Source organism: Rhea pennata, chromosome 29 (assembly GCF_028389875.1).
Source record: "Rhea pennata isolate bPtePen1 chromosome 29, bPtePen1.pri, whole genome shotgun sequence".
Classification (NCBI taxonomy): domain Eukaryota; kingdom Metazoa; phylum Chordata; class Aves; order Rheiformes; family Rheidae; genus Rhea; species Rhea pennata.
Genome location: NC_084691.1, coordinates 4,732,273 through 4,747,948, shown reverse-complemented (window position 1 = coordinate 4,747,948; position 15,676 = coordinate 4,732,273). Strand labels below are relative to the sequence as shown.

The window sequence follows — 15,676 nt, the reverse complement described above, 5'->3', positions numbered from 1 at the left end:
GAGCTCAGTCAGAGTTAGCCTCGAGAAGCTTCCTGGACACTCCTCCTCCAAGAACACCACCGAGCAGCTTCTTGGGACGGACAGGTTACTCACCCCAAGTTTCTTGAAAGCTGCTTTGCAGTGTTGGGCTTAACCATCAACACTGACTTCATTGTCAACCCCAGTGGGACTAAACTTACACTTTCTCATCAGAGACATGCTTTCTAGGCCCTCCTCTTGGAGGGCAGAAGCCAACATTAGCAGCAACCGCAGTCCAGCAGTCACCGCAGCGCGGCTATGGGAGTTCAACGCTGCGGACTAAGGCCACAGCAGACACGGAGCGTTTCACCCCTGCCTCCGTGCGCAGACCGCCACCACCGCAGCTCCGCCGCGTTCGCACGGGAACCCGCTTGTCAAGCAGCTTTAGTCCTTAAAGCCAAGCAGGACAAAAGCAGCTGCCAATTCTCCCGCACATCCGACACGGCAAAACCCAACCAAGACCCCACTGCTCCAGACGGACAAACAGCCACCGGCGCGAGAGCCCGGAGAGCGAGGTGTGCACGCGCTGGCACGGGCAGCGCACTTCCCCCGGCGGCCTCTGCCTCCGCGCCCGCCTCTGCTCGCACACCCGGCACCGCATTCCCGCACGTGGAAACTGCTCAGCTGCGGCGTTTAGCTTCATTTTATCAATGAAAGGAATCGGGTTTGGGGCAGTGAGACTGAATGCTAACACGCAATGCTCTGCTGAGCAGTCTCGCAACAGCCATTCCAAAGACCACACCAAAATAAAAGGGAAATCTGCCTTATATTTTGCAGCTTGGCACCCTGCAGAGATAATGAACATTTTATACATTCAAATGGCTTTTTATTTGTCAATTACATTTGCTGTTTAAAAAGCAAAACGAGTACAGTTCTAAAAACATGAGTTTTGCTGTTTAGAATTCACACCATAATTGGCAGTTGATACATTCGGAAACGGAGCGTTTGCTGCAGAGAACAATTAAAAAAAGCAATAATTTGTAAAGATGAATCGTCTCCTTGAAAGGAAAATAAATGTGATTTGCAAAGTGTGAGCACACACAAAAAGAAGTAACGATACTAACTTTTCTCTCCTTTTCTTAAACGAGCAAGACACTGAAGCGAGTTGATAAAGAAATGGGACTTTTTAAGGGGACTTTGGTACCTTTTCTGAGCTGAAAGAAATCAGTCATTCTCTTCTGACGGCACTCCTTTTAAAAGCAGATTTTTAACAATAACTGCTTCTCGAATGAACTGAAATAAGTTGTACAAGTATTGCTCCTGGCAGTGTACTGCTCGAGATAAATACAGATGCGGACAAGGCGTATTAGTCTGGGCTTATTAACCCATCGGATCTGACTACTTGCTTTATGCTAATTAAGAAAAAATGCTCTCACTATGCTCCACTTAACTAAAATCCTGACGTGGGGGACTTGCTGGTTTTGAGAAGGCAGCGTCTTCCCTAGCTGGGCATCGGTTTAAATCCGGTCCAGTCCCGGGGCATGTTGCCAGCCTTCCGCGTTCGCCGCTCGGCAGGGCGAGGACCCCTCTCCGCCGCAGGCGTCAGCGCCGGGTGCTGCAGCGACCGCAGCAGAGCCACCGAAGCCCACGCAGGGCCACGGGGACATCTCCTCTCACCTCCCCGCCGGCGGCAGGACGCGGACTCACCAACTCGCTCCACGCTCGCGAGCAAAGAGGAGCTTCGTTCCCCAGCAGCAAGCACCCGAAGCCTTCAAAACAACGAAGCTAGGCTAGTCTGACACACACCCACACTATCCCCCCCGCTGCTATCCGTATCAGAAGGACTGAAGACGACTTCCCAGGACACTGTCACGAATTTGCCGTTATCCAGTTCTTCAGCCTGCACAGCAGAGAAAAAGCTGAGCACTTAGAATTCCCCTTCCTATCCCACAGTGGCCATTAACTTTACAAAATGAAAATAATTTAGGTTGAAATCTCTCTCAAGCGCTGGGTTACACAGTAACTGTGGTTTAAAACACATCCTGCAGTTTTATTTTTGTTGAACCCGTAATTTTGCTTTTCTGAGTTCCACACGCGCGCGCGCGCTCGGAGATCTGTCTGCTTTGCACAAAGGGCATGCAACGCATTAATGAAAATCAATTTTATTTAGAAAGCCCTCTCTCTCTCCTACTCTGCAGAAGCCCTTGAAAATACTAGATTTCAAAAAAAATGACAAAGTGCCAAGAGTCTGTCCTAAAGATGACTCTGTGCTCTGAAGAAGATATTTTTGTAGGAACAAGGTAAATATTTAGTCTTTGGTTATTTTAAGTCAAGCAGTTGCTCAGTTCAGCACCAGGCGTTTGGTACCGCTCTGAACCGACGCTTCCTTGCAGCCGTCAGCGCAGCCGTTGCTGCCCGAGGCCCAGCGCTCCTCCGACAGACGCGGCGTTCGCACACGGGAGAGGGAGAGCTTCCCGGCATCCCCCCTCTCCCCAAACCCCGCCAGCGGGCAGCAAGCAGCGGGTCCTGAAGGCTCCGCGTGGTCCAAGGGACCCATTCAACCCTCGGGCTCTTGGGTGACACCAAGAGCGACGAGGACCCTGGAGTCTTCTTTAAACCGCAAGTAACAGGCAGCAAAGAATTAGCCCGAGAAGTTAATTTTCCTCAAAGTAAGTAGCTAATAATCAGTCAAATGCAATTGAGTTACGGAGCTCGTTCCGCAACTCCTCCTTCCTACTCACGCAAGCAGTCGCATTAACACTAACAGGATGGTGTGCAATAAAAAGGATTGATTCCCCACTCCTTTGTATTTTAAAAGCGGACCCAGAGAAAAATGTTGGAGCATTTCAGGAGCCCTGAACCACATGTCAGCAGTTATTGCCTTTAATTCTAGCAGAGCGTGAGGCCTCCTCAACTAGAAATTGCAATTTAGAAAAAGTATCTACATTTGGTAAACATAGCACCTAGCTCATGTGAACCTATAGCCATATGTAAGAGCAGCTCATAACGACCTTTGGCTAGGAAATGGTTTTATGTTCCGAGAATCCTTTTAATTTCAAAAAGCACCACAAAAAGGCTGAACAGCTGCAATGCCAGAACTCTCGATCTCAAACTCTGCAACGCAGCCTGGGTGAAACAACATCCCCGGGAGAGACAGGCGACTTCAAAGGACGCAGCTCCTGCTTGTGCCTGCGCGACGAGAGCGGTGCTCCCCACCTCCGAGCTCGCCCTCGACACCGCTTCACACCCGCTCTGCGTCCGAGCCTGGAAGAGCAGCCCCCTCCCCGACTCCCTCTACAAACCGGCAGCACTTTGAGATCGAGTCACTGCGGGAGCGGCTGCAACAGAGAGAGCCGGGGGCACCGAGACCCCCAACCACACAGCGAAGAGCAACGAGCATCGCTCATCCTCGAGCGACCAGACCCTCCCTGGAGGGTAGCGCCCTGCACAGCGGAGCCCGAGCCGAGCGCACGGAGCTTTCCTCCCTTTGCAAGGGGATGCAGATCACACAGCTTGCTGGGGATTCAAACCCGTGACAAATCTTTACACCTGCAAAGGTGACAGAGACCAGATCTGAATCCATGGACTTTCTTCCCAGCTTTCAGGTGTGATCATCAACTTGGGAATTAGAAACAGAAGCACATTAAAATTAGAGTAGCGTGCTTTCAGAACTGCTTGACGCGCTCCTCCCTTCTGAAATAAGGACTTTTCCCCAAGTGACAACACTCAAGGAAAAAAATTCCTCAGAACTAGCCCAATTAAAAAAAAAAAAAAGAAAGAAAGAAAACCTCCATCTCAGCATGATGCAATTTGTGAATGTCCTTTGCACTAATAACAAGAGAGGCTTCTGAAGAAAGCAAGGTCTGGAACACCTTACCGAACAGAGAGAAGGGCTGGATCTTTGTGTGCTTATTACTCGGATAACAGAGGAATTCTAGAGATGGAAAAAGTCTCATTAGATCACACCTAGCCTGTCCTTCCCCAGCCTGCAGGCTACTTTTAAGTGTCTTCCAAAACGGGGCTTCCATCAGTTGCCTTGGGAGCCAGTTTTTAAGTCCTATTGGTTCTGTGGTCATTAAGGAAGTCAGTCTATTTTCTTCCCCTCTTGATTTCTCCCCGTGGCTTCTAGTTATACCTCAAATCTTGTGCAATGATTTTGCACACTCAGCATCAGCAGCGAGAGACTTCTCCAACTCCAGATACCATGACTGCAGGAAGAGAACATGACATTCCAACCCAGTTACACTGAGATGTCCGCCAGGTTATTATTAACATTACAATATTAACCCCTGAAGAGGGTAAAATACGCAGCTTGCACCGGACTTGCATAGCGATCAGCCACAAATATCAAAACCTTATAGCATGTCCCCGTTCCCCGGCTTCCCTAGCACCCAAAGCTGACTTGCACGGCACTGATCATTTCTCCAGAAACAGAGGACACCACAATTCCCTGATTGGACTGGACCCTCTGAGCTGCAGCACATGGGAGGATCCTTGGGAAACCGTAAAAATGAGCATTCTTCAGCTTTCGTGCCACAAAAACAGTTAACAGACAACATCAGTGCAACAAACAGCAAGAGGAGAGGAAAGCGTCCTGCTTCGGTGACTCCACCAGGCCTAATAACTAACTGCAAAGGCGGCAGCGTCCACTCTGCCGTGGTGCCAGCTTGTAAGGTCTACGAAGATCCCCCAGCGAGGAATATAAGAACAGCCAGGTACTCACAGCACCAGGTGTGCTAACACAGACTCGCTCGAACCTTTCTCCCAAGGAGATCGAGCCTCACCCGGACCGAGAAGCTCACGGAGATTTCAGCACTTGTGCTGTGCCTTGTGGAAACCTTGTGGAAACTCGCTGATGTTGCAGGACCAAAGGCAGCGCACGCTTCTGAACTGCGCCCACAGCACGAGCAGCTTTTCCTTTTGATTCCCATCACTCTCATCTCCTCCTTAACACCCACAGCAGGAAGCCCCAACAGAGCCCGTCAACTTAAAGCCACCAGCTCAGCTACGCTTGCTCACAGTGGGCAGGCAGAAGCTAAACTCCAGCAAGACACCCTGACTGAAGAGAAGAGCACCGTGCTGAGGCCGACAGCCTTGGACTTACTGACGTGAGGGTAGCCAGCGCCGAGGTCCCGGCCCCTGCTTGCCGCTGCCGGGCGGCACTCTCGCTCCCGCTGGATCAGGCTGCGGCGGGCCTTTCCCAGAGCCGGGTCGGACTCCCGGTTCCCTGCTGAAGGACACCTCAGCTCGGGGCTTCACGGGAACCAGGCGCCACTACACGGACATCCCCAGAAGCAAACCGCCCACGAGAAAGATGTGCAGTGGAGACACGGTCACAGCGAACATCTTAGAGCCTCCTGTCAGGGCAAGAATTAGTAAGCGCTGTAAAGGTCCCTGCAGTTTCTCTTTCCCAAACCATTGTTTCCATTAGCTGCACTTTATTTTCCAACATGAGGACTTTTTTTCCACCTTTGCTGCAAATAGAAGTTAGCTAAACGAACCATCTGCTCAAAAAAAAAAGTTTGTGTCACTGGAAACGCTTCAAAAAATCAAGCTCAGGGCAAGGGTTTTCTTTTATTGAAAACCCCACATCTTGCAAGTGTCATTGAACCGAGTGCCAAGAAGTGGCTTGCAGAGCACCATGCGTGTGCTGATGTTCTGTGGCGGCTGGCACCGTCAGCTGGTAGGGCAGAGCCTCACCGTGCTGGGGAAGACCACATTTAAAGCGATTCAACAGAGTCAGAAGTAAACGGACCCGCCTTTCAAAAGCAAAAATTGAAGCATTGTGACATGTTTTATCCATTACAAAATAGTTCCCATTGTTTCCATATTTTGAAATATATTATTAAATAAGATGAAGTGTCATTGCTAAAAAAAAATAATAATTTGATGCAATTCTCCATCTGGAAGGACAGCAGCTGACAACTACTCATTGCTGAATTGGGAAGAGACCCTTAATTTTCTTGGGCATTTATAATAAAGGCTACATTTGAATGAAGCAATGCCATGTAACATTGGTGGGATAGAGTAAACAAAAATATTTATAAGTTATTGCTTTAGGAATGGGAAGAAAAACTTCCTACGTTCCACTTGTAAACCACTCATACTGGAGGTTTATCATAACAGCAAAGCTAATCTTCTGCCTCTCAGCAGCACCATAAACCATAAAGACAAGCTCGGTACCCTCCCCCCCCCGCCGCAAGCAACCCCACTTTTTATTTACGGAGACGCTGCCAGTGCATCTCTTCACCAGCTCCCACGTTTGAGGTGCCTTACCCCAGGAGCTGACCAAATGTGGATGCAATCTCTGTCCTTTTCACAAATAAAACCAGTGCATGATAAAACAGAGGAGGAGAGAGCCAACCCCTTTGGAGATCCAAACGCAAGCATCGAGCCAGTGATCAAAACGAGTCCAGCAATTTACACGTAAAACACACAGCCCCATCTCTCACCGAAGCAGAGATGCTAGGTTTGCTAATGTTAATACAGCAGAGCAAAAGTTCCTCCCCAGACAGAACTTCTCCCAAAGCTAACACGACAGAACATGACGCTTGCCCATTCACTGATACCATTTTATTTCAAAGCCTATTGACAGAAAAAGCCCTATAAAACAGCGTAATGTAAAACTGCTGATCTTAAACAGATGCCTGAGATCCATCGACTTCAACAAAGTTTTTATTCAAAGCACACCGAGGGCCATCTTCTACCATGTCTTTGTTCAGCATCTAAATCCATGTTGTGCCCTCTAGGCATCACCACAATACGAATAAATAATTACCACGAGCAACTAAGCTGAACTTACAATAGATGAAAAGACGTGCTACATTTCATGAGACTCCCCTGGCAATGGAAGGAGGAAAAAGAAGTCACTTCTTCAGCATTTACCTAGACGGACTCACAGACAGATACATTCCTCCCAACAATATGAAAAAGACACTGACCTTTAAAAATAGAAGCCAGGCTGCACTTTTGAACGCTACAGTTCTGTGGCCCAACTTCACTAATGACACATACACACGCGCTAAGTGGAACTGATCCACTGAGAACAGAAAAAAATTAATCCACCCCTGGATGCATGCTCCCTCCTTTTGCTCGTCCTGCGTTTTCTGCCTCCTTCCCCTCCAGTGACCTTGGACAACCCCAGCTCCATCCCTCAGGCTCAGAGACCACGTCTGTCTCTGTGGTTCCCGTAATTCTCTTCCCAGAACACAGGCTGCTGCTGTGTAAACAGCCCGCGCCAGCCAGACCAGTGCCCCTTGGAGGAATTCATGCTTTTGGGCCTAGCAGTCCGCATAATTCCCCCTTCCCATCTCCCCGAACAGTGACACCTTTACAAGGTCTCCAAAGCTTGGCCTTTCACGCTGGCTAATTGAGGCCTCTCGGGTTTCCTCGAGTCCTTGGAAGCGAAAACCAAGATGAGGCTAAAAATCGTTATCCCATCTCTGCCGGGTCCGTCGCCACACGCACCAGTGGTGCTGGGCGCTGGGAAGAAAATCCTCTCCTGTTCCTGCCGACAGCCCCCGGCCCAGCCGCACGCCCGCGGTGCGGGAGCGGCTGCGGTGCTGCCCGCCGAGAGAGAGGAGCACGCGCTGCCGGCAAACAGGCCGAGGGTACGACCGGAGGGGCCCTGGCGCGGTGGTGCGGGTTAGCAGGTCGTGCGGGACATCAGCCTCCCCCGGTCCCTACCCAACCCGTTCACACACGGCATCACAAGCTATTTTGTCTCTACCAGGACCTTAACAAACAGCAGGAACGTACCTCCAAGCTAGTCCTGGACAAACCTGCCTCTGCCGCTCGTGGACACCAAGCAGAACGCAGGGATGGTGCTTGTCTGAAGCGTTTTACACACTTTATGGTTAAAGCTGTACTTTTCCTTGGCCACTCACTCCTCCTCCACCCTTCAGCTCTCTCAAGCAGCACGTGCCAGCCTTGCCATACAGCTAGGGAAACCAAGGCACACTCAGAGGCCAAGAACATACCCCGTGGCGGGACTAGGTCCATAGCGCACGAGCAGGTGTGTATCGTACAGGATCAGCACACAGTGATTTCTAAGCCAAGCAAGCACACACCCCTTCCCAAGGGCCAAGACTCAGCAAGGAGCAACCATGAAGCAGGCAGAGAACAAGTTTACAGTGGAGCCGCCAACAGCAGCTTTTGGTCCAAGAGCTTCTCTCCATAGAGCTACTGCTGCCTCTTCGTGTGATCTCTCCTGCCACACTTAGATCGCTGGATCCCTCTTCTGCAAGCACCGCTGGGGCAGCAGGTGCGTTAGCAGAGCATCTGCATAAGGCCCTTTCTTGGGACTGCACGAGGCCCCAGATCCAGCTGCGGTGGAAACGAACACATGCTGCCTAATCAGCCGCTTGTCCCAGAGGGGGACACAGTGGCAGAGTTTTCTGGTGTCTTCACAAGTCAGCACTCCCTGCCTTAAGTGCTTAAAAGCCTGTCTGGGTCCGAAACTACCAGTACCAGACATAAAAAAAAAAGGAAAAGAAAAAAAAGAAAAGTTAGCTCTGAGGCGCCATTCAACAGATGACAGATGAGTTCTTAGTCTCTACAAGCAAACCGAGTTGAAAATTTGTACCACACCTCTTTTCAAGAGGCATTAAACAAAAACAAAGTCATATAGCATCTAGGACACTATCTCCAAACTATGGGAAACTTGTGCCTGATCTCCTGCTCCACCCCAAAGGCTCTTCGTGAGCTAGTGGAATAACGTAGTCCCTGTGTCTTAGCTCCCTACCTGTGTGGGGAGGAAAATGGTACTTCCTCCGCAGAGGTTTGGAGAAGGTTTCCAGGACAAATATATTTCTACACAGTTGGTAATGGGGGACACAAGTAAGTACTCAGGAAATACCATTTGGGTCAAGCGAAGGATGAGGATGAACCTTACATTCAAGTATCCCTGTAAACCAGCCATGTGAAGAGACCAGGCTCAGTATTTACGAACTAGTCAGGAAAACTCCATCCGGAACCCAACAGCTAAACTACCCTCTGCAAAGAGGAGCCTACAGCAGCCCTAACCTCAAAGCCACCTGCGCAGGCAGGTGCGTTACAACGGGGTATTGCATTTCACGATCACGTCACCCCAAAGCAAGACAACGTACCACATATTTGCCTATGCCGTTCTCGGAAAAGGCTTACTCCAAAAACCCAAACGCAATACGTTCTAAAACATTTCTCTTGTACAACCTGACATTCCAGAAAACACATGCAGAAAAGGGAATAAAGCAGGTAGAAACAACTCCAAAACAAGGACAGCTAGCTAGATCCTTCCAAAGAACCAGATATAACAGAATAAATAATAATAATAAAAAAAGAACTTCAGTGATGTTTCTAAAGCTCTAAAATAAATCGGCTGCCAACGCTCCTCCCTGTACCCGAGGCCACATCAGCCTGCAAACACTGTCATTCAGGTGAAACCTATTGTTTCCAAGAAATGTCATTTCAAACAACTGCACTGCTGGAGAACTGGAGGTGGCATCTCCCGAGCCCCCTTTCCCAGCACAACCCTCAGACGTGCGAGGTGAGCTCTATTTTGGATATCTCCACTTTCCAGAGGAGGCGGCAAGGCGCCTCCCGCTCCCTAATCCTCCGGAGCTGCCTGGTCCAAGGCTGCAGCTCCGGGCACGTCCCCATCTAGGGCCAGGGAGCGGTTCCAGCCCCATAGCCGGCCGGAGCACAGGGCTCCAGAGCGATGCCAGGGGCGGCTCCACAGGAAGACCCCCCTCCCCAGCCCCTGACACCCACTGCCTCCACCTTGTGCTGCCATCGGGGGGTCCCACTGCTCCCCAAAACACTGCTGCCTGCTCCCACGCCTGCGGCACAGACCCCCATCCACACGTGAGACCCCCCTCCAAAGCAGCCCTCGCCACTCGAGACCCTCCCCCCACCTGACACATGCTCACCCCCATCCGAAACAGAGACCCCCACAAAACAGGAACATCCCCCCCAGCAGACAGGACCCCTCAGGCTCCCACCTCAGCCGCCCCCCCTCCCCCCCGTGCCTCCATCCCGGCTCCCCCAGCCCAGAGACACGGCTCCGGCCCGACCGCCCCCATCTCACCCTCCCCGCCCCACCCTGGCTCAGCTGCCTCCACCCCACACGGACCCACTGCCCCCGAATACCCCCGGCCCAGACAGGACCCCCCCGGCCCGATCGCCCCCCACCGCCCCCTCACAGACCGGGCCCTTACCCAGTCTGGTACCCCGGGCAGCTGCCCCCTCCGCCACCCCCCACCCCGGACCTTCCCCCGCTCACAGAACTGCCGCTCCCCACCCCGGACGGGCGCCCCAACGCCCCCCCCCCCAGGCAGAACCCCCCATCCCAACCGCCCCTCACTGCCCCCACCCCGGGCAGGGCCCACCTGCCCCAAACGGACTCCTCAACCGCCCCCACCCCAGGCAGAACCCTTCACCCCAACCGCCCCTCACTGCCCCCACCCCAGGCCCCCCCCCCAGACAGACTCCCCAGCGCCCCCCAACTGCCCCCCCAGGCAGACCCCCCCCCACCCCAACTACCCCTCCCCGCCCCCACCCAGACTCCCCGCCCCACTTTCCCCCACCCCAGGCAGCGCCCCCCCAGGCAGATCCCCCACCCCGATTACCCCCATCCCCGGCACCCCCCACCCCAACTGCCCCCCCAGACCGACCCCCTCCAGCCGCCCCCCCCCGTTCCCCAGACAGCGCCCCCCTCTCACCGGCGGGGCTCGGGGAGGGCCCCCCCGGCCCGGCCCGGCCGCGGGGGCGTGCGGGTGCGGCGGGGGGGCTCAGCGGCTCGGCGGCGGCCGCCCCATCGGCGGCGGCTTCACCTGCGGAGGGACCGGGCCCCCCCTGCCCGCCCCGAGCCACTTCCGGCCCCACTGCCAGGAGACAGGCGAGCCCAGCCGAGCGCCGACGCCGTCGAGCCGCCGAGAGGGGGGCGCCGCGGACACCATGGTCCGGGAGGGAAAGGGGGGGCTCCCAGCCGAGCGCCGGGCGCATCGAGCGGGCGGCGGAGAGGCGAGGGAAGGGCAGGAGAGCACCGAGAGCGTCGAGCCGCGGGGGCGGGGAGGCGGAGGCGAGAGCGTCGAGGGCATCGATGGGCCCCCTGCGGCTGTGCGGGGGGGGGGGGCGGTGATCGATAGCCGATAGTCAATAATCGATAATCGATAACGGATAGCGGCGGAGGCCGGGCGGGGGGGTTCGGCTCGGCCTCACCGCCCCGGGGCCGGGCCTGCCCGCCGGGGCCCCCGAGGCGGCCACCAGGGGGCGCCCGTCACCGGGACCGGGCCGGTAAGCGAGGGGCTGTGGGGCGGGGGCTGTGGGGCGGGGGCTGTGGGGCGGGGAGGGCCCACGGGGGCCCGTCGGTGCCTGGGGACCCGAGGGGGGCCGTAGGGGCAGGGGGGGCCGTGGGGCCAAGGGGGAGGTGCGTGTGGGGGGGGTCCCATAGAGGTGGAGGTGGGGGGTGCATAGGGGTCCCATGGGGGCTGTAGGGTCAGAGAGACCCATAGGGGCAAGGTGGTCCCATAGGGGCAAGGTGGTCCCACAGGGTCTGGAGAGTGGGGGAACCCCTATGAGCCGGGGGGCCCATAGCGTCAGGGGGCCCCACAGGCCAGAGGGTGGACAAGAGGGTCCCATGGGGGGGGGTCCCCACAGAGCCAAGGGCTCTATAGGGCCAGGGGATCCCATGTGGTTGGGGGAAGAAGTGTCCATAGGGGCAGGAGACCCCCTAGGGAAAGGGGATCCATATAGGCAAGGGGTCGCATAGGGGCAGTCTACAGGGTCAGCAGGCCCATAAGTCTGGGGGGTCCCTACAGGTGGGGGGTTCCCATAGGGGCTGTAGGGTCAGGAAGGTGCACAGGGCCGTTAATCCATATAGGTGCGTGTGGGGGGCAGTATAGACCGGGGGGTCCACAAAGGGCAGGGGGAGGGAGGCTATAGGGTTAGGGAGTCCATAGGGCAAGGAGGGACCGTGCAGGTGGGGTGGGGGGGGGTTCGCATACAGTCCCGGTGGCGGCGGGGGGGGCTATAGGGTCCTATAAGGTCCCATGGCAGCGGGGGTGGTCCCCGAGGAGCAGCCGGTCTGTAGGGACTTGGGGGGCACGGAGCCGGGGGGGGGGGGGGGAGGCCGCAGGGCCGGGGGCCCGGGGAGCAGCGGTGTCCCGCCCCGACCCCGTCCCCGTCCCGCTACGGCGGCGCTGCCCCAGCGAACAGCCGAGTCCATAAACCTGCGCAATCTTTATGGAGCCACTTTCACACGTCGAGGGCTGTAAAACCGCGAACTTCGAGCCGCCGCGGCCGCCGGCCTCGCGCCGGGCAGGGCCGGAGGGAGGGAGGCCGCGGGCTCAGGGGCCGACGGAGACGCGGACGCGGTGCCAGGCGTTGCTCAGCACCCCGCGCAGGTTCCAGATGGGCGCCACGGTGTCGGGCTGCACGTTGTAGCTGCTGTCCACCGCCTTGCAGACGATCTCCAGCTCCTGGCCGCCCGCCGCCTCCACCGGCAGCTCCCACAGCGTCCAGGCCCAGGACCGGCCCGGCGCCTGCCGCTCGCCCGCCAGCCGGGCCACCCGCCAGGTCCGCCCGCCGTCCAGCGAGACGTCCACCCGCACCACGCCACGGCCGCCCCCGCTCCAGGCGTAGCCCTTCACCGTCAGCTCCCCCGGCGGCACCGCGGCGCCGGGGCGCGGGTGAGTGATGGCCGACTGCACCGGCAGCTCCTGGATGGCGGGCGCCCCGGAGTAGTCCACCGTGTCCCAGTCGACGCAGGGGGCGAAGCCCTTGTAGTCGTTCTGCTGCCAGTGGCTGGGGCTCTCGGCCGGGCTCACGGCCACCCGCCGCAGCCACTTCACGTTGCGGGCGCCCACCACGCCGGGCACCACGGCGCGCAGCGGGAAGCCGTGGTCGCGCGGCAGCTCGGCCCCGTTCATCTCGTAGGCCAGCAGCACGTCGCCGTCGGGGCTGACGGCTTTGCGGTAGGGGATGGAGGCGCCGTACGGGGACCCCCCGACGTCCGTGTCCAGCCCCTCGAAGCACACGTGCCACTCGCCGTCCCGCTCCTCGCCGAAGCCGGCGTGCAGCAGCACGTCGCGGAGCCGCGCGCCGCCCCAGCGCGCCGTGCTGATGGCCCCGATGTCCCAGTCCAGCCCCTTGACGGGGCGGACGCGGCTCATCTCGGCCCGCCGGTTCCCGGCGCACTGCAGCGTGGCCGTCACCTCGTGCTTGGGGAAGCGGGTGCGCAGGTCCTGCAGCGAGAGGGAGAGCTCCCGGCCCCCCGGGCCCTCCACCCGCAGCCGGTAGGACTCGGCGTCCACCGCCGGCACCGGCAGGTGGTTGCGGACGAAGAAGAGCTCGTTGGGCGTCAGGATGCGCTCGGCCAGCAGCTCCGGCGGCGGCTCCGCGTTGAACGGCTTCTGGCTGTTGATGCGCAGCCCCGGGTGCCGAGGAGGGTCCCCGGCAAAGGGGTCCTCGGCGGCGGGCACCGGCGCCGCCGCCTCCTCGGGGCTCAGCTCGCCCACCTTGTACTCGTGGAGCAGCTCGAGGACGTGGGGCTGCTGGTGGACGGCGTAGAGGGCCCAGAAGGGCTCCAGCGCCCCGCCGGCCGCCAGCAGGATCTTCTCGGGCCCCCCCGGGTGCAGCTCCACGAAGTCGGTGATGTCGAAGACCTCGGTGCCGTGGGTCACCCAGACGCGGTCGGGGGGCGAGCGGTGCCGCCCCACCTCCTCCCGCGTGTACAGGGGGTAGCGGGGGGCGGGGGACGCCTGGGCGGCCTGGGCGGCCTGGGGGGGCGCCGGCCCCATCAGCGGGGCTGCCCCCACCTCCTCACACCCCCCTCTCGGGGAGGGCCCGGGCATCCTGGCATGCTCCTGCCCCCAAACCAGACACCCCCATGCCCAGGGGTGCCCCCCGCCCGGAGGAACCAGGCATCCTGGTGCCCCCCTCACCCCTCCATCCCTCCCCAAGACCCCCAAAAGGAGATGTCCCCCTGCGAGGGTCCCAGGTGTCCCGGTGCCCCCATCACACCCCTCCATCCTTCCCCAAGATCCCCAAAAGGAGATGCCCCCCCCGGGGGTCCCAGGCGTCCCGGTGCCCCCATCACCCCTCCTCAAGATCCCCAAAAGGAGATGCCCTCCCCAGGGGTCCCAGGCATCCTGGTGCCCCCATCACACCCCTCCATCCCTCCTCAAGATCCCCAAAAGGAGATGCCCCCCCCGGGGGTCCCAGGCGTCCCGGTGCCCCCATCACCCCTCCATCCCTCCTCAAGACCCCCAGGTGAGGTGCACCCCCCCCCGTCGAGGTACCGCCGCCCCGTTCCCATGGCCGCAGGGGACCGGGCGTCCCCAGGGCCCCCTCCCCGTGCCACCTCCGGGCGTCCCGGTGTCTGTCCGCACCCCCGGCCCCGCTCACCCGCCGCCGCCGCTCTCCGTAGGCCAAGACGGCACCGAGGCCCAGCAGCGCCGCCAGCACCGGCGCCGCCCGCCCGCGGCCCCCCGCGCCCGGGGCGCTGCCGCGGGCGAACGAGGCGGCGCCGGCGCGGGGGCAGCGGCTGCGGGGCAGCGGCGGCAGCGGGAGCCTGCGGGGAGAGCGGCGCTGAGAGGCGGCCCGGGGGGCCCGGGGCAGCGGCGCGCCCCGACGGGGCGGCTCCTACCTGCGCCCGGCGACGGCTCGGAGCAGCAGCATCGCGGCGGCACCTGCGCGGGACAGGGCGGCTCAGCCGGGCACCGGCACCGGCACCGGGCACCGGGCAGCCCCGACGGCACCGGCGCGCAAAGGGCACCGGCGCGCAAAGGGCAGCGCGGCCCTGCCTGGGGGTGCGGAGCGGCCCCGGCCCTGCCGTTCCGGCCTGCCCCCCCCGCCATCCTACCCCACCCCGTCCCCGCCCCCGCAGTCCCCGTCCCGGTCGCGGCCCCGGTCCGCCCTGTCGCGCACCTGCGTGGCGGCGGCGGGACCTCCCGCGCGGCCCTGCCTCTTTAAGAGAGGGGCGAGGGGCGTGGCCTCCCCGGGGCACGTCAGGGGACGAGCCCCGCCGGCCACGCCCCTTTCCCCGCGGTGGGGGGCGCGCGAGGGGCCTGGATTTAAAGGGGCAGCGGCCGCCAGGGAAGCGGTGGGCCCCCCCGCAAACGCCCTACGGCGGGGGCAAGGGGCCGCCTCGCTGCAGCCCGTCCGCAGGGCGTTGAGGCGGGAGGTTGTAGGGCTGGACGAGGGCACAGTCCGGTGTCCAGCTGGCCTCTGACTGCCCCACATGCCCCTATCCTGCTGACCTGAAATGGACTCACAACCCAGCCCCACACCACCCCAACGCGCCCAGTACTGCCAGCCCCGCACCACCCCTGTGCCCTGCTACTGCTGGGCCCACGCACAAGCAGCCCCACGCCACCTCTACGCCACCCCGACGCACCCGGCCCTGCCAGCCCCACGCCACCCTGACGCACCCGGCCCTGCCGAGCCCACACACCCCATCCGCTGGCCCTACGACACCCCTACGCACCTGGTCCTACCAGCCCCAAACTAACCCAAAGCAACCCCCCCCCCCCCGGGGGAGCGTGCAGCCATCCAGGACCCCAGCCACCCTCCCCAAACTGCAGCAGGGACCAAGCACTGGGGCCTGGCTGGCACCTTCACATGGTCCCCTGCAGCTGGGGGGGGGGGGCAGCGGTGCCCCCGTGCCCTGCTCTGGGGTGGCTCCAAGGAGCCTGACCTCTCCTTACGCCCTGCCCCATAGAGCAGCAGGAGCCCCCGT

At 59.3% G+C, this 15,676-nt stretch overlaps 1 protein-coding gene across 11 annotated transcripts in view; it reads right to left on the bottom strand.

Annotated features, from left to right (window-relative positions):
• The window catches only part of IKZF4 (IKAROS family zinc finger 4), a 40,547-nt gene extending 25,342 nt beyond the window's left edge, over window positions 1-15,205 (bottom strand). For 5 of the 11 annotated variants that reach the window (XM_062597393.1, XM_062597401.1, XM_062597398.1 and 2 more), the window contains exon 1: window positions 94-253. Coding sequence is in view for 3 of the 11 variants with exons in the window: in XM_062597392.1 (XP_062453376.1) it covers window positions 12,193-13,715; window positions 14,585-14,627; window positions 14,866-15,180 (1,881 nt within the window). In the remaining 8 variants the exon portion in view is untranslated. Of the gene's footprint in view, window positions 1-93; window positions 254-5,062; window positions 5,191-10,658; window positions 10,677-12,162; window positions 13,716-14,343; window positions 14,510-14,584; window positions 14,628-14,865 lie in introns of those variants that run through there. The other 6 variants (XM_062597392.1, XM_062597391.1, XM_062597397.1 and 3 more) reach the window with 5 other exon arrangements.
• Window positions 15,206-15,676: the final 471 nt, after the last annotated feature.